This window comes from Cricetulus griseus, assembly GCF_003668045.3.
Source record: "Cricetulus griseus strain 17A/GY chromosome 1 unlocalized genomic scaffold, alternate assembly CriGri-PICRH-1.0 chr1_1, whole genome shotgun sequence".
In the NCBI taxonomy this organism is placed as follows: Eukaryota; Metazoa; Chordata; class Mammalia; order Rodentia; family Cricetidae; genus Cricetulus; species Cricetulus griseus.
The window spans coordinates 170,459,610-170,475,200 of NW_023276807.1; the positions used below are offsets into that span (position 1 = coordinate 170,459,610).

Here is a 15,591-nt window from a genome sequence, read left to right on the forward strand (position 1 = left end):
TGGCCAGCACTACTGACTGAGCCGTCTCCCTAGCTCAGGCTATGAATCATGTAGGTCAGCCCTGCCATGCGCACCAGTCTAGGTCTGTTACATAATGGAGATTTTCTGCTTGCTTTCTTCTCAGGTAAAGAGACAGGAGGTTTCTGTGACTATGGGGGGCATGTAATATGCTTGCCTTCTCTGGCCTCATTTCCAGTTACCCATCTGGCAAATGGGTAAGACAGAAAAGTTTCTGTGCTTCCAAACTTCTAGTACCTGTTCCACCTTCCTAACTGTGGCTACATCCTGTGGCCCATTTTTGGTGTATTTATTTAGTATTCTTCTTCTGAATGGTGTTATAGTAAAATTCTTTTATTTTGCAAGTTAAAGAAGGTTTATTTTGGCTCACAGTTTGAAATAATATAATCCAGCATGACATGGATGGCATGGCAACAGAATCATGATGTAGCTGACCACATATGTGTCCATAGTCAAGAAGTAGAAAGAGATCAATGATGGTACTCAGATGTCTTTCTCATTTTTTCCCCTTTGTATTTAGTCTAGGACCTCAGTCCATGGGGATCTCGTTACTCACATTCATAGTAGGTCTCCTTACCTCTCTGGGAATACCTTCACAGACACAGCCATAGGTGTGTCTCCTAGGTAACTCTAAATCGAGTCAGGCCTACCATGGAGATGTACTATCACAGTCCTACCTTGTACCTGTATGGGTGCTTGTAGTAAAATTCTTAATTACAAAATAAAACAAAACAAAACATGTGAATGTTAGGGAAGTATAAAATGTGGTCAGACTAAGTAGAAACACTATCCTTGATGTAAAGACAAAGACCAACAGAGAGTTCATTGATCTGTAATCCAGTTGCTTAGAAGGAGGAGTGATGAGCAAAGGGGTCCAGATCAGGCTGGTGAAACCCACAGAAACAACTGACCTGAACAAGGGGGAGCTCTTGGTCCCCAGACTAATAGCTGTGAAACTAGCATGGTACTGCTCCAGACCCCATGAACGTGGGTGTCAGTGAGGAGACCTCAGAAATCTATGGGGCCCCTTGTAGTAGATCAGTACTTATCCCTAGCATAGGAATGGACTTTGGGAGCCCATCCCACATAGAGAGATACTCCCTGGACCTAGACACATGGGATGGGCCTAGGCCCTATCCCAAAGGATATGACAAACTTGGAAGACCCCCTATGGAAGGCCTCACCCTCCCTGGGGAGCAGAAAGGGTATGGGATAGGTAGGTTGTTAGTTGGGGGGACAGGGGAGGAGAGGAGGAAGAGGGAATTGGAACTGCCATGTAAAACAATCTTGTTTCTAATTCAAATAATAAATTCAAAACAAAGAAAAGAGAGTTCAGAAGGAATTATCCTCTCACATGTGTTTGGGGCACTTAATGCCAAATTTTTATAGTATTTAACATTGACACTATCTTAGCTACCATGTGGGTATATTCTATGCTCGATTCATCTCTGCATCCCTCTAAAAAGACAACAATAGCACATCTCCAAACAATAATAATTGATAAATTTCTTCTTGTTATGATGACTAATGTTAACAATACAGAAAACCCACCATGCTCAATTTCAGGTGGCTAATACAACAATATAAATGTAGAGATGGGGAGCAGCATAGAGAATTGGATCTTATTAGCAGTGGGAAACAAGTAGACTATACCAATAATTAGAAACATTAATCCAGAAAATCTCAAGTGTTCCCTTTACTAAGGTACTATAGGTAATAACATCTATGGTACATGTATGCATGTGAGAATACAAGTGTGTATATGTATGTGTGTGTGCATGTGTGTTGTGTGTGTGACATAAATATGTACTTGTATGTTTGTCATATATCTACATTATTTAGAAAACAATTTTTGAGATAGGTTCTGTGTAGCTCTGGCTGTTCTGGAACTTGCTATGTAGACCAGGCTGGCCTTTTTAATCACAGAGATATTCCTGTCTCTGCCTTCTAAGTACTGGGACAAAAGGTGTGCACCACCATGTCTAGCTAAAAAGTCTTTTGTCTATAACTCCTGGTTCAGTAATTTACTCACAGAAATCATTTAAAACCTGGTGGCTGATTGAGTATCTGATTGTAATGTTAGGCACACTAATCTGTATCTATCTATCTATCTATCTATCTATCTATCTATCTATCTATCTATCCATCCATCTATCATCTCTCTTTTGGAGTCTCAAAACACAAGGTCACATACATGCTAGGCAAGCACTCTAACACTGATCTACGTCCCAGTCCTGACCAATATTTTAATTAATGAAGAAGTATCCTAAAGACCATGTGTAAGTAAAGGCAAAATGCTAAAAATACACTAAGTATAATGGAAACTATCTTTGAGGTAAAAATTCTGGACACAAAAATATACTGAAGTTGAATCCTCAGAGTTTTGCTTTCATGCTGTATAGAAAGAAGCCTGGGCTTAGAGGAGAACTGGCTAATACATTAAGGACCACTGCTGAAATGTCTAGATTGGGTCAACTTCCTTACTGTTTTGAGCAAACATGCTTAGGGTTAGAAGTGTTATTCACAGGGCACCTATCACATATTAGGTACCACTATGGTTCCTTTTATTCCCAAATGTCCTACGAGCTCTCTGATACTGACACCAGCAGCCTCACTCTGCAGATAACTGAACTGGATCTCAGAAGTGGCCAATAACCTGTCAATTCCTCTCAGCCTGGGCTTTGCCACCTCTCTCTAAATTTCCTGAAATAAGCTCCCACTGTGTGCGGCTGGAAGTCAAGATGGACTCTATGACCTTCAATTAGCCTATTTAACACTGCACACGAATTCATTAGGTATTTCTTTCACGGTAGGGTTTCTGTGAGCTGCCTGCTCAGCACCCAAGAGTCTGAACAAAATACCGTGTCTATCTCATATGTGTTTTCAAAGACTATTTTGTTTTCCCCAGAGAATATTGGAGGAACCAGTTAACTTCAGATTCTTATATTTTTCTTCTATAAGTTGCTCTGGTCAGCAGGTGTGTTAATTGTCAACTGTACTTTCAAGGCAGCAATCTGAAATGAGGGGATCTTACCAGGTGATCAACTATTATGCCACAGACTCCAAAGCCCAATGCCAAATTCTGAAATGTTGAGAGGTGGCTAACAAAAGGGAGCAGCATAAGATAGGGGTGATCTGTGCTTTTGAGCTCAAACTTGAATGGGCACTTGATGAGCAAAATGAATTAGTGAAATATGCAGGGCTTTTTAAGTCACCTTCTAATGGAAACTCACAGCTTCAGTGTTAGAAGATCACAACTTGCCACTGGCTTCCACCAGGGAGCTAGCTTCTGTGCCTTGTCTAACTACATCCCTGCCATGCCAGGTCTGATGCTAATTCTCCCGTGTCTCTAGTTTAAGAGTCACTTCTAGGGCTGAGGTGATGGCTCAAGTAGTGACATAAGTGAGGGGACCTGAGTTTGATCCCCAGAACCCACATACAAAAAGATGGGTGTGGCAGTGCTCATTTATACCACAAGTGATAGAGAGGCAGAGCCAGTCAGGTTCTGGCTAGCTGGCCTAGGCACCCAAGGCTTCCACATGTTCATTCAGGTATGCACATGCTCATCTGCAGACACATTTGCGTCTGTCCACACAGGACCATGTTCACACCCCTTGAGTAATTTTCTTCATTGGCCTCCGGATGAGGAGGCTGAGTGTCTTTGCTCTTATAATTCCATTGCACTGACTATTTCTCCCTCTCTCTGAACAGTAATGCTTGTGATTACTTTCGGGGACTATATCGCCATGTAAAGACACAGTAAGACATAGTCTCTCTCATTTATTACTGAGCCCCTAGTACCTAGCATGTAGTATGTATTCAAAAATGTGTTGACTAAAGGTCTAAAATAAATCCAGAAATTACGTAGAAGTACAAAGGCCGTGGGGAAAGTGGAAAGTCTTTTGCATGGCTGTTACTCTAAAATAGAATGATTAGAATAAATTACCTATAAAGTAATTGTGCTGGTCAGATTTTTATTGTTTTATTCATTTAGTGAGAGCATTGTATGAATGTAGTGTGGTGTGTGTGTGTGTGTGTGTGTGTGTGTGTGTGTGTGTGTGTGTGTGTGTGTGTATGTGTCGGCTAGAGCTGGGTATGTTGTATCCACCTCTATCATTCTCTGTCTTATTTCTTTGAGGCAAGGTCTCCCATAAACCCAGAGCTCATGTTTCTCAGCTAAGCTTCCATCTAGAAAGCTTCCTGTTTCTTCCCCAACCCATGCTGGGCTTGCTACATGGGGGTGGGATCTGAACTCATATCCTCAAGGTTGTGTAGCAAGTACCCTTAACCACTGAGCTATCTCTTCAGCCCCCCAAATAGTTATTTTCTCCACTTAGGAATAAAGTAACAGTGAGTTGGTCCTAGAAACATCACTAGATCTCATTAATGGGTTCTGTACATCTAGGCAATTATTCTGGCTATAATAAAAGAGTAACTTAAAGTTTTCCCATGACATTTGGAGAATAACTCAATGGGCCTCATCTATAACATGGGAATAAGAGCTGAACTTATGGCAAAGCCTGGCCATAAGGATGAAGGGAGAAAATGCATGGAAACTACTAGATTTCAATGTCAGTAAGTTAGTCCTGACACTTATGCCTGCTGTTGCATCTGAGTCAGGACATTCCACTTTGTGTATTAGCCAGTTGGTCCAACTTCCAAGAATCCAGCAGTTGATAACTTGACGATGGATGAGTCCTAGTCACCTATCACCAGCCCACATCATACAAAGTGACCTCTCCCGTCCCAGGTGCATTCTAAAGCTAAAGCAAAACTGAAAAGTGCCTGAGAAAACATTAGCAAACTGCTCTGCAATCTCACACTATTCCAAACCTCCAACCACCTCTATGATCACAGTTCCCTCTGGACAGAGTTTCATACTGTGCTCCATTTTTGATCATTATCAAGTGACAGCTGTGTCTCAAAGTGCTCGCCACAAAAGCTGTTACTGCTGCTTGCAGGAACTGATGCTAGCCTTTGTCACAACTTTTAAAGGGATGAACCATTTCAACTTTGTTTCACTCTCAAGTTGAAAACCAACTTTAATCCTGGCAAGAAGAAAAAACAGCTGATGTGAGGAGTTAGAGACCCAGAAGTTTGGGCACACATTAGGGATTAGGTTCCTGGCAGCCTTGAAATATTTTTTCCCCCTTCCTGTTCTGAGAAAGCTTCTGTGGTGTTCTGTAAGTAACTGGGATGGATGTGTTTGGAAGGACTGTAGCTGGCTGACACCCAGGAGCCTTGGAGGATCTGATGTCCCTGTCCTTTGGGTGTGTGTGGGATGAGAGTTAGACCATCCTGTGTCTGTCTTCGCCCCACTGAAGATGGTGGAGCTGGGGTAGGGGCTCAACCTCCCTGAGCCTTGTTTCCAACATTTTCTGAAGGGCATTAGTACAATGGAATTGACCTGAGAGTCCAAGAAACATACATTCACAGCACTTCATCTATGCCAGGTACTCAGCGAGTACTTCAGGAACAGGAGCCATGCTCCTGCACTTATGTTAGATATCTGAATTCATCTACCACAGCAAATGCAATTCAAATGTAGCTATGGAACATTGTTCCAGGTCACCCAGATTTATGCCAAGGGCCAGAAAGAGCTGAGTTTCCTACCCAGGTCTATCTATTTGAGGTTGCCTTTCTCTCTGAACCCCACTTAAGCTTGGGAATCACTTGTCTTATACAAGCTTCATGCCCAAAGCATCATATCACAGTTCTTGGACCTTTCCCCTTTGACCTCTCCAACTCAGTCTCCTTCTCCAAAACCTAGCTACTCTGCTCCATGGCGTCTTCATGTTTATTGTAACACATGCTACAGAAATGTCTCTTGCTTCATTGCTTTGTAGCTGCTGGTGGCTACTGCTCTCTCTCTGAAATATCCCTTCATTTCTGCTTTTTCCACAGCAGGCTCCGGAAATTTCAGCTTATGGTTCTCCCAAGAAGGATCTCGGGCGAATGTCCTGGTTAAAATAATATCCTCCCCACTTTCCCCCTTTCTCAGCTTCTGTCTTAGGCAATGCTTCTTCCACTTATCCCTTCCCTTTCCTATTGCTAGGCTCTGTCAATAAATGTAACCTACAAAAGGGCAGAGGACATCTTTTGGGGCACTGCTGTGACTCCAGCATCTAGCACAATACCCAGCATATAGGTGCTCTGTAAAGATGCTGGGTGAATGAATGAGCTCCAGGACCAGCATTCCTGCTAAACCCTGGACAAGGCTGAGTAAAGTATTTGAATGATATGAGAGAAGGACCTGGGTACCTGCTTGCCTTGCCTTTTGGCCTCCTAAAAGAACATCGTGAAGCTAACCACAAGCCAGAGACCTTTCCAAACAGTCATCTGCCATAAAAGCACATCTTGCAGGCAAGGGAAATGGGTGGATAGTTGCTAACTATATCTTCCAACTGGGTTGATCTTTGAAAAGTTTGAGAGGCGCCTGCCTCCCTCAATCCCAGGCTGCTGCTGCTGAGGCCCCTGAGGGAGGAGAGGAGGGTGCGCTTGGGCGCCTCTTGGGCTGGCACGAGGAAGCCACATCTCATCCGCCCTCCTCCCCCAGCTCCTCTCCAAGAGAGGAAGCAATGCAGATGGAGATGAGAAATAAATATTCCTGCCTGCTCTGCGCCACTGCAGACGTTTTCCAAAATGTCTGGCTTGGACCACAAAATCAAGCCCACCCAGGAAAGGAGGCGCTCAGCAGGAGAAAGAGGGGGGACAGGGTGGCATATTTGTCGATAAGCGTCAGCTTTCTGGGGGGCCGAGCACATGGCTCATCTTTGGCAGCACTGCTGAGGTGGGGATGTGGTAAGTGCACATTAACGTTCAAAGAATGGAATGAGTAAAGAGGAGCGGAATTAAAGGAAGGCACAGTACAGGCTCTACACCTCTGTCCTGGGTCCTGAAACACATACAGCTGCTTCCCGCACTTGATCCCACATGTCTCATTTACCACCGTCCCCCTCCCCGCCCGCCGCCCCACAGTGCCCCCACCCTTCCACCTCTACTCCATTCCTGAGAAGTTAACACCACTGGGTTGCCAGCATCCTTCAAAGGCCCTCTGCAATTTGGGCAGGAACTCAGAATCCATGTGTGGAGATATTCTTGCCACCTCTAAGTTCAGCTCCCCCTCTCTAATACCGGAATCCTGGCAGGCAACGAGAACATAGGCTGCAAATGAGAAGTGGGTGCTTGTGGCCATGGGATGGCCAAGTATGTGGGAGGAGTGTCACTAAGGAGGGACGTTCCAGGCCTAGCACAGGTCTGGAATGTTCTGTACGGCAGTGTCTTTGCTGGGCATATCTCTAGGCTGCAGACTGTCTTAGGAAAAATGAGAGGATGGGAGTGGAGCTGCAAAGTCATCATGGGACACTTTGGTCTGGGTTTCTCACTCCCCCAGGGATTCCCGGGATCCTGAAGTCTTCATCTGGCTGCTACTGAGCCAGCTGCTAACAAATCTCTGGGAAGTTCATTTAGAGAACCGTCTTGGCTAGAGCAAATGTGGAAGCAATAAATTGCAAAGGGACCTTCCTGGGCCATGGGTTCAAGTACACTGCAGTGAAAACACTGGCTCAAAATGAAGTATTAAAGCAAGCATCTTCTACAGGCATTAGGAGACATTTGCAGAAATACTGCACTTCATTCCACCCCCTTCCTCATCATACCCACAGTTGCAATGAGGAGTGAGACCTTGTCTATTTCCAACTCATGTGCCCTGAGTCCTCTTTGTGAGTCTTTCCCACTCATGAGCCCATCTGCCTTCCAGTGTCAGGCATTTGCCAGCGGAATCCCACTCTTGCCAGAAGCCACTCAGTGGTGGGAAACTGGCAGGGGAGATGGTTTCTGGTCCTCATTCTGCATATTGCTACATGACCTCAGACTCCCCCTTTCTGGGTCTTGATTTCTTTCTTTGTCAAAGGAGTGGGCTACGTAGGTTCCTTTGCAGATATGACACATTATAGATAGTTTTGCATAGTGAAATTGCATGCAATGTTTCTTTGCCTTGTTCTCTTCCCAATCCAGCCTTGAAAATGAACTCTGGCTATGAATACAATCATCCTCCTGGATTAATTCATCTTTATGTTTGAAAAGGTCATAGTTACACGTCAAAATAAGCTGGACATATTGATAGATAGATGTTATCTAGTAACTGTTTGAAATGCCATCAGGCAACATTTGCTTTAGTTCCTAAGAAGATGAAAACACAGATAGAGGAAAGGTCCAAATAGGATATATTTGTTTGTTTATTCATTTTTAGGACGTGTCTGGAAAAGAATTGTATGCATGTGTGATTGTAACTTATCATAATCATATTCATTACTTGTTAATAGTAATAGACGCCATTTGTTAAGTCCTACTTAATAAGCTAAGACCATGATGCTTTCATCTCATACTATGGCCTTACAGGAAATATTACCCACCTCCCATATTCTTCCAGGTGGGGAAACCTATTCAAGCTCACATAGCTGGTCAGTATTGCTGATGGAATTTGAACTCAGTTCTGTGGGACTCCAAAGATGAAGAGTTGTACCCACACTGATGTTTTGGGCCTCACCTGGCATTTGATGCTCACTCAGGAGATTATTCCAGGCAAAGGCCCCTAACTTGACTGCTGCTCTAGCTTAGGACCATGCACCATTGCTGTCCTCACACGGCAGAACCAATGACTCTCTCCTCTAGTTACTATCCACAGAAATCTGCTGACTCCTGCCTCACCTTTGGCCTCCTCCTTACCTAATTTTAGCATAGAACTGCAGCCTCAAAGAATTTGGAAAGGACATGTCAGCAGCTCTGGAGCATGGAAACACAAACAGCTCCTGAGCCCAGGCAGGCAGAATAGGAAAACTTCTTGTTCAGAGGAATCACACAGGCTGCAAGCACCTGTAGGCTGTAGAGACCCCATATTTCAACTCCCACAGACTGGGGCTATGTACTGGGCACAGTCACTTGGAAATGCTACCTCCTTTCTTTACGTCTCCTGGATTTGAAATGTGTGCAATCAACTCAGTTAAGAAGAATGTAACTAGGAGAGTAAGAGCCATAAAAAGGCATTTGTAGTTCCATTGTAGTTCCACAATAAACAATCCTTAAAACATTTATTGGTAAAAATGGAGGCCTTCATTGTATTCCTGTCATAGCCAAGTGGGGGGAAGGTAGGCTACTCTGTAGGTGTATGCATACCATGAATTCACAAATGACACAAAACTGACAGCTTACCTGCTGTTACGGAATGCCCTGCCTCTTCTCCAACATTAACGTGTTACATTCATGGCTGAATGTAACTAACACACACTACCTATCCCAAACAAAACCGCACATTACTTTTCACCCAAGCAGAACCACAACTGAACCAAAACAACAACCAGGAAATCAAGATGCTCTTTACTTACCGTAAATGACAGAAAAGAAGAAAACAAAGTCCCCTCGTCATATCTGGATAACTTTGCCAGGACGCCTTCCAAAATAGTTACAAACTAGCAAAGCAGCAAAAAGGAAAAATTATTATTTCAAATTATAATTGTTTACAAGAAAGAACAAGTCCCAGCCACCCAGAGGCTAGGACTCAGCCCCCTCCTCGTTTCTGCATTCCGTTTTTTTAACTCTCACTTTGGAGAAAGGCAAAGACTGCCGTTGCATGGCAATATTTGACTTATCCGGCTTTCTCTTCATTATTATGTGATTGCAAATACGGAGTGTTACAGAAGTGCAAAGTGACAAAATATTATTGAGTTGCATATAGCATGCGATAATATTAAATGCACTTTTCAAGATCCCAAACTGCGCAAAGCAGTCTTTACATTACATATTAGCACTACATTTAATCCAATCTATTTTTATTTGTATTTTATCAGTAATTTGGGGGAAACAGAAGTTTAGCACTGGCAAATATAAATGTCTTCCCATTCAGCATTACTTAGTTAAAATTCTATAATTCATGAGGGTGACTGAAATAGCTTTATCTGACTTTTCTGTTTTATTATGACTCTCACTGCATGTGAAACTAGAGGGAAAGGGGTTTTCGGGATGGCAGAATTCCTTATTACCGTTTCACTTTATGTATTTTAAAATCTAACTTTGTCAGTGCTGAGAAACAAAACAAACATTTCCTGCATAACCTAGTACGACGTTTGGGGACACATTCTTATTAAGTTAACATATGCCGCTTCATCAATTGATCTTCACACAGCTCATGAACATCAGAAAATGCTCGAAAGCTGGGGCTGGGTGATGTACAATCTTGTTTCCTGAGAGATGTGAGTATACAGCTCAACTTTTTAACGTGTTACATTTTAATGGAAATGTAGACACAACAAAGCAACATTCACAATGCCCCCTTTCACCTGAAGCTGAAGGTTACCTTTGCCACCAAGAGTGTGATCATTTCTTTAACGGTTTCTTCAATTAGTTCATCTATTTTTGAATGGTATTGATGCTAAAGAAGACAGAAAGACACATATTAGCATGTCGGGAGGCTGACAGTGTTGCATGTGTCCATGGTTTTTAGAACATACAATCTATAAATAAAGCTTGGCTTGTAGATCCAGTCCTAGAAGCGGCTGTAAAATTCTGACTTCTGGGCTTTGATGGAGAGAGACACAAAGCACTTAAAAAATTCAGCAGGACCTTTGTTCCCCATCTAAGGTTTCAGATGGCTTTGATGTGTGTGGACACATGCACATATGGCTGTTGTTTTTTTTTTTTTTTTTTTTTTTGTGGCAGTATGTTTGTTGACCTGGCCTTTACAAACCTTGATTCAACAGTAATCTAACTTATTGGGAAAGGAAATGGTATTTCTTGGGAATTGCTGGGGATGCAACTCCAGCAATTGGGGGGATCCCTCCAAAGGGAATTTGACTAAGACAATGATTTAAAAAAACCTGCTAGGTACTTTGGGTATATGCATCAGTTTAAACTATAGTCTTGACTCAGAGTCCAGGTAAAGTGTCCTTTTCTGAGCCATTGTGACAAGCAACAATTTTTTCCCCTTTTCTTTCTGTTCAGCAATAAGCAGACCCAGGCTAGACCTTCTGCTGAGACTGTAGCTAAGTTTTTCCAATTTTTTCAAACTGGTGCTGTCGATTAAATTTAAATAGTAATGTGAAAACAAACCCCCACACAAACAAAAATCTGCTGTAAATGCCAGGGGAAAAGGAAAAGCAATTTCAACACAAATTATTATATGCCAGCTCCTTGACATTTATTAGAACATTTTAGTATCCATTTGAATTATTTTGTATTTCCGTATCACAAAAACAATAATACAAAACATTGTTATTTGGAAAGGAAAATGCACTTACCCACTCTCTAGCAAACTTTCAGAAGGATGATTAATTAGGAACAAAAAAGAAAAAGGAACAGTGCAAATAAAAATCAGGACAAAAGGACACATGAGAAGATGCAAATTAAATAAAGCATCACAAAGCTATGAAAACATAGAAATAAGACATAGGATGTGCTGCAATACTCTGGCTGCTGGAAAGCAGGATGTTGAGCAGGAGCAAGGAGATGAGAGACTGGCTTGGACTTGGAAGACCTGGATGATGTCCCAGTGTGAGGGCAGGAGCTATACTGCCTCCAGATTGAGCTCAGCTTCCTTATCTGCAAACCTTCAACAGGTGAGAACACTATGACCTGGGCCCAGGAGCAGGAAAGCTAGTATAGACTGCTGATTTCCACAAGGGGCTAGGCAAGCCTCAGCAAATTTGTTCTACCTCCATGTTTCAAAAACGCCTAAAGAGACATGATGGTACTCTCCCTACCCCTACCCCTGTTGAAAGAAGTGGACATATTAAGTAGCTCAACTTAATTATTTTATGTGTTTCTATAGATGTCCAAATATCAGGACTTCAGATGTATTCATAATGGGTATAACTATATGACAATAAAGAACAATGCAAAACTTAACAAAAAAGCTACTTGGCTGGTCTGTTTTAGTTATATTACTTAAGAATTCAGTGCCCAAGCCCTTATCTAAGACCAAGGCTCCCAGATTCATAGAGCTATTTTGAAGATCTAGTGAGGATCTAGATGTGAAAACGTTTTGCTAACTGTAGTTGCAATTCAATATTATCATGTGTTCAAGTTCCTCAAGTAGCCGCAGAGGGTACAGAAGCAATGATGCTATCATTGAAGCATCCTCCTCTTCCTTTCAGTTGATTGGAGGAGAAAAAAGCAAATGGCCCACGGTGTTCTGTCCTGATGAGTCAGAACCCTTGTTGGCTGTACTGCTAGATTCAAGAAAGATTTACTTGTAAATAGCATAAAGCCGAAGCTTAAAAAAACAAGAAAAAGAATCCACAGAACTCTGTACTAGAGTCACAAAAAGGATGCTAAAGCAAAAGAATATGGGAATATTGACAGAATTCCAAATTCATTTTTAGGTATTGAAATAAGACCCAGAATCATATCCTCTCTTTCTGTTGTCATGTGACAGACTTGTTCCACTAGATTTTCTTTGGATTGCTGTAAATGAGTCACATTTATTAAATTAATTAGGACATTCTGCTTAGCCAGAAGAATGAAAGTTAGTACAAGATGAAATAATGCCCAAAGGGCTTCTAACCAAGGAAAGAACACCAATGAGAATAGATATGTTGTCTTAAACCTTGATTGAAGTGGTAAAAAAACACATGGCAATTATTCTCTGTATACTAAGACAGGTTAAGGTCTGTGTCTTGTGTCTAAGGGGTTAATGAGGAACATGCCCTCTATGTGGAAACAAGGTGGAGACACCATGGCTTATTGAGGCATGATATGCCTTCCACACTAATTTCTATGTAGTCCCACTATCTCTCCCTTTTGCTATATGTAAGTATTATGATCTTCCTGTTATATCTTCTTGCTGATAAAGTAAAGAATGGTGTGTGTGTGTGTGTGTGTGTGTGTGTGTGTGTGTGTGTGTGTGTGTGTGTACTTACACATTTGCTTGCAGAGGCCAGAGAACTACCTGCATGTCATTTCTCAGGAGTGGTCTACAAGTTTTTCATTGGTCTGGACACACACCGCATGTCTGGCTCTTTATGTGGGTGATGGGGATTGAACTCAGGTCCCCAGGCTTGCACAGCAACCACTACATGGACTGATACTTAAAGTGTTTTTAATATGGGTATTTTGCCTCCTTGTTCCAGGGTTAACTTTAGCATGGGATCTCTGCCACTTTGCTTTCTCACCACTTCAGTGAAACTAGAATTAAATTCTGAATGTAAAATTGACATAGACCTACCCAAGTACTGACATAATACATGAATATACAGTTTATAAATTATGCAGAGATGGCCCGTTGGCTCATGCCTATAATCCTAGGATTTGGTGGGAGAAGGCAAAGGCAAGAGGATTGTTATAAGTTGAGGCCAGCCTGGGCTACAGAGTGAGACTCTGACTTAAAAAAAGAAAGGAAGAAAGAAAGAATGGAAGGAAGGAAGAGTGAATTGCTATATGGCCAAATCACTGCTTTCTCAGGAATCTCATTAAAATACATCAGCATGTGGCTACATGGCTGTGCACACTTCTTTAGACCAACCTCAGCTCTACACACTGTATGGCAATTACGCCCTAATACTCTGTTAATTGTGTCACTAAGTGCTAAATCTCAAAGAATTCCCCATTATAATTCAGGTAATGACAAAATCCACACACCTCTTGCCAGATTTTCCTGCCATAGGTGATTTATTTGACTAACTTGCTTTTCTGGAACAATAATGCCACCTTGCTCTTTCTGGGGTGATTTATTGCTCTGTGCAAATCAGAAGCCTCATGAAGGAGTTCATGCATGCACATAGGAACCTTCTAGTTACCACCTTCCTTGTTAGCTCTTGTCATGAGCCCTTGTAAATTGTCCCCTTATCTCATTGTACCTGTAGTCCAGCAGGTTTTGAACCTTCCAGTTCTCTCTGTGGTTTTCCTGGGCTCACTTGACCTATGCCCTGAAATCATGGTGGTAGTAACTAAGAGAACCATTGGTTTTTGGTGGCATGAGAAGAGTGGGAAGTTTGCTTTTGCATCTGATGGGCTAAGTTACTGTAAATCCAGGGTTACTACGTGAAAAGCATCCCACTTGACTTCCTGTGCTGCACATTTTGCCTTGTCATGGAACAGATTGTGTGTATGTTATCTTTCTGTTAAGACCATCTGACCTTGGAAATGAGATGAAAACACACTAGGCCAAGTGAGAAACTATTTAATACGCAATTTCCTCTCTATTGGTACTTCACAAATTTTAATGAAAAAATAAATATTTAAGATGGAAAAGTATGGTGAACAAATGTCTCAACAGCTGCCTTTAGACGAGACTTTATCCCAGTGATGAGATTCAGGAAGTGATCAAACTGAAGACTGCATCCCTCACCAGTGCTTAGTCCAAAACAGGCTGAGGAAGGTGGGGCCCAGGTGGTGATCAAAATTAGAAACTATGTCTGAAATATAGGCTTAATGGTTGATACTCCAAAGTCCACACCACATGAAAATGGGAGTTGATCATTTGCAAGTATTCTTATCTCAATTCTAGATCTTTCCAGTCATTCTTACTCAAGCCCCCTTAAAAAGCCAGTTTTACTTTGGAGATGAATCTCACCACTCTGTGGAATATGGACTACTTTATGTGACTTCCCACTGAAGTTCTGCTCCAGGCCATGGCCACCATGCCAGCCTGCTGAGAAGCAATTCAATCATATCCTGTTTTATCCTGACCATTTTTAGCTACATTAGGAGTGACCACAAGCTGGTCACTTAGTTACTACTGGCTCATTATTCTTAGAAGAAAATCTTGATGGCAACAAATATTCTCAGAAGAACAAAAGATTAGAATGCAGTGTTAGATGGGTCCTTAATACAGGTATTAATTTGGGTGTGTGTGTATTATTTCTGGGAAACATATGTACAAACCAGCAATTTTATTTAAAAAGCGTTGAGATGTATAGAAAAACACGCAGGTCTTTTCTACTACATGCTACAACATGCATGCATCTTGAAAATGTCTCACTAAGTGAAAGAAGCCAGATACACACAGCCCACCTATTGCTTGGTTCTATTTATATGAAACCTAAGAACAGAAACAGGCATATCTGCAGGATATAGGTTGATGATAACCTAGAACTGGGAATACAGTTAGAACACTGGCTATTCCTGCATGGTTGGTTTTTATTTCGGTTTCTATTTCATGTCCTGTAACTAACTGTAATGTCTGTAAGGCTTTGTGAACACAGCACAATGCAGAAGTGTATACTTTTGAAGGGAGATTCCCGTATGCATGTGATTTGCATGTTGATGGTTTACAATGAAGCAGGAATGGCAGGAGCAGAAGTAGAGAAGGCTTTAAGGGGAGAGAGGTTCCGGACAGACACTGTTCCAGAAAGTACAAACTCAAGGATCTTTAGTGACTTGGAGAGACTTGATGATTTTGAGACCCCCCTCAGTGAGATTTGCAAAGAGGGCTCTGTGAAACCCATAGGTTTTAGAATCCTCCAGAGATGTGTGGGCAAGTGGTGTGAAGAGGTGCTAAGGTGGAGAGGAAATCACCATCTGGGGCTCTGGGCCTCCCTCCATCCAGATCAACTCTATTTTTATGTTTTCTGTTCTAGGCTT

General features: G+C 42.1%; 1 protein-coding gene across 1 annotated transcript in view; it reads right to left on the reverse strand.

Annotated features, from left to right (window-relative positions):
- Cadps (calcium dependent secretion activator) overlaps window positions 1–15,591 on the reverse strand; it is a 451,625-nt gene that overhangs the window by 60,343 nt on the left and 375,691 nt on the right. The window contains 2 exon segments of the mRNA XM_035452903.1: window positions 9,402–9,485; window positions 10,370–10,444. Of these exon segments, the coding sequence (XP_035308794.1) occupies window positions 9,402–9,485; window positions 10,370–10,444 (159 nt within the window).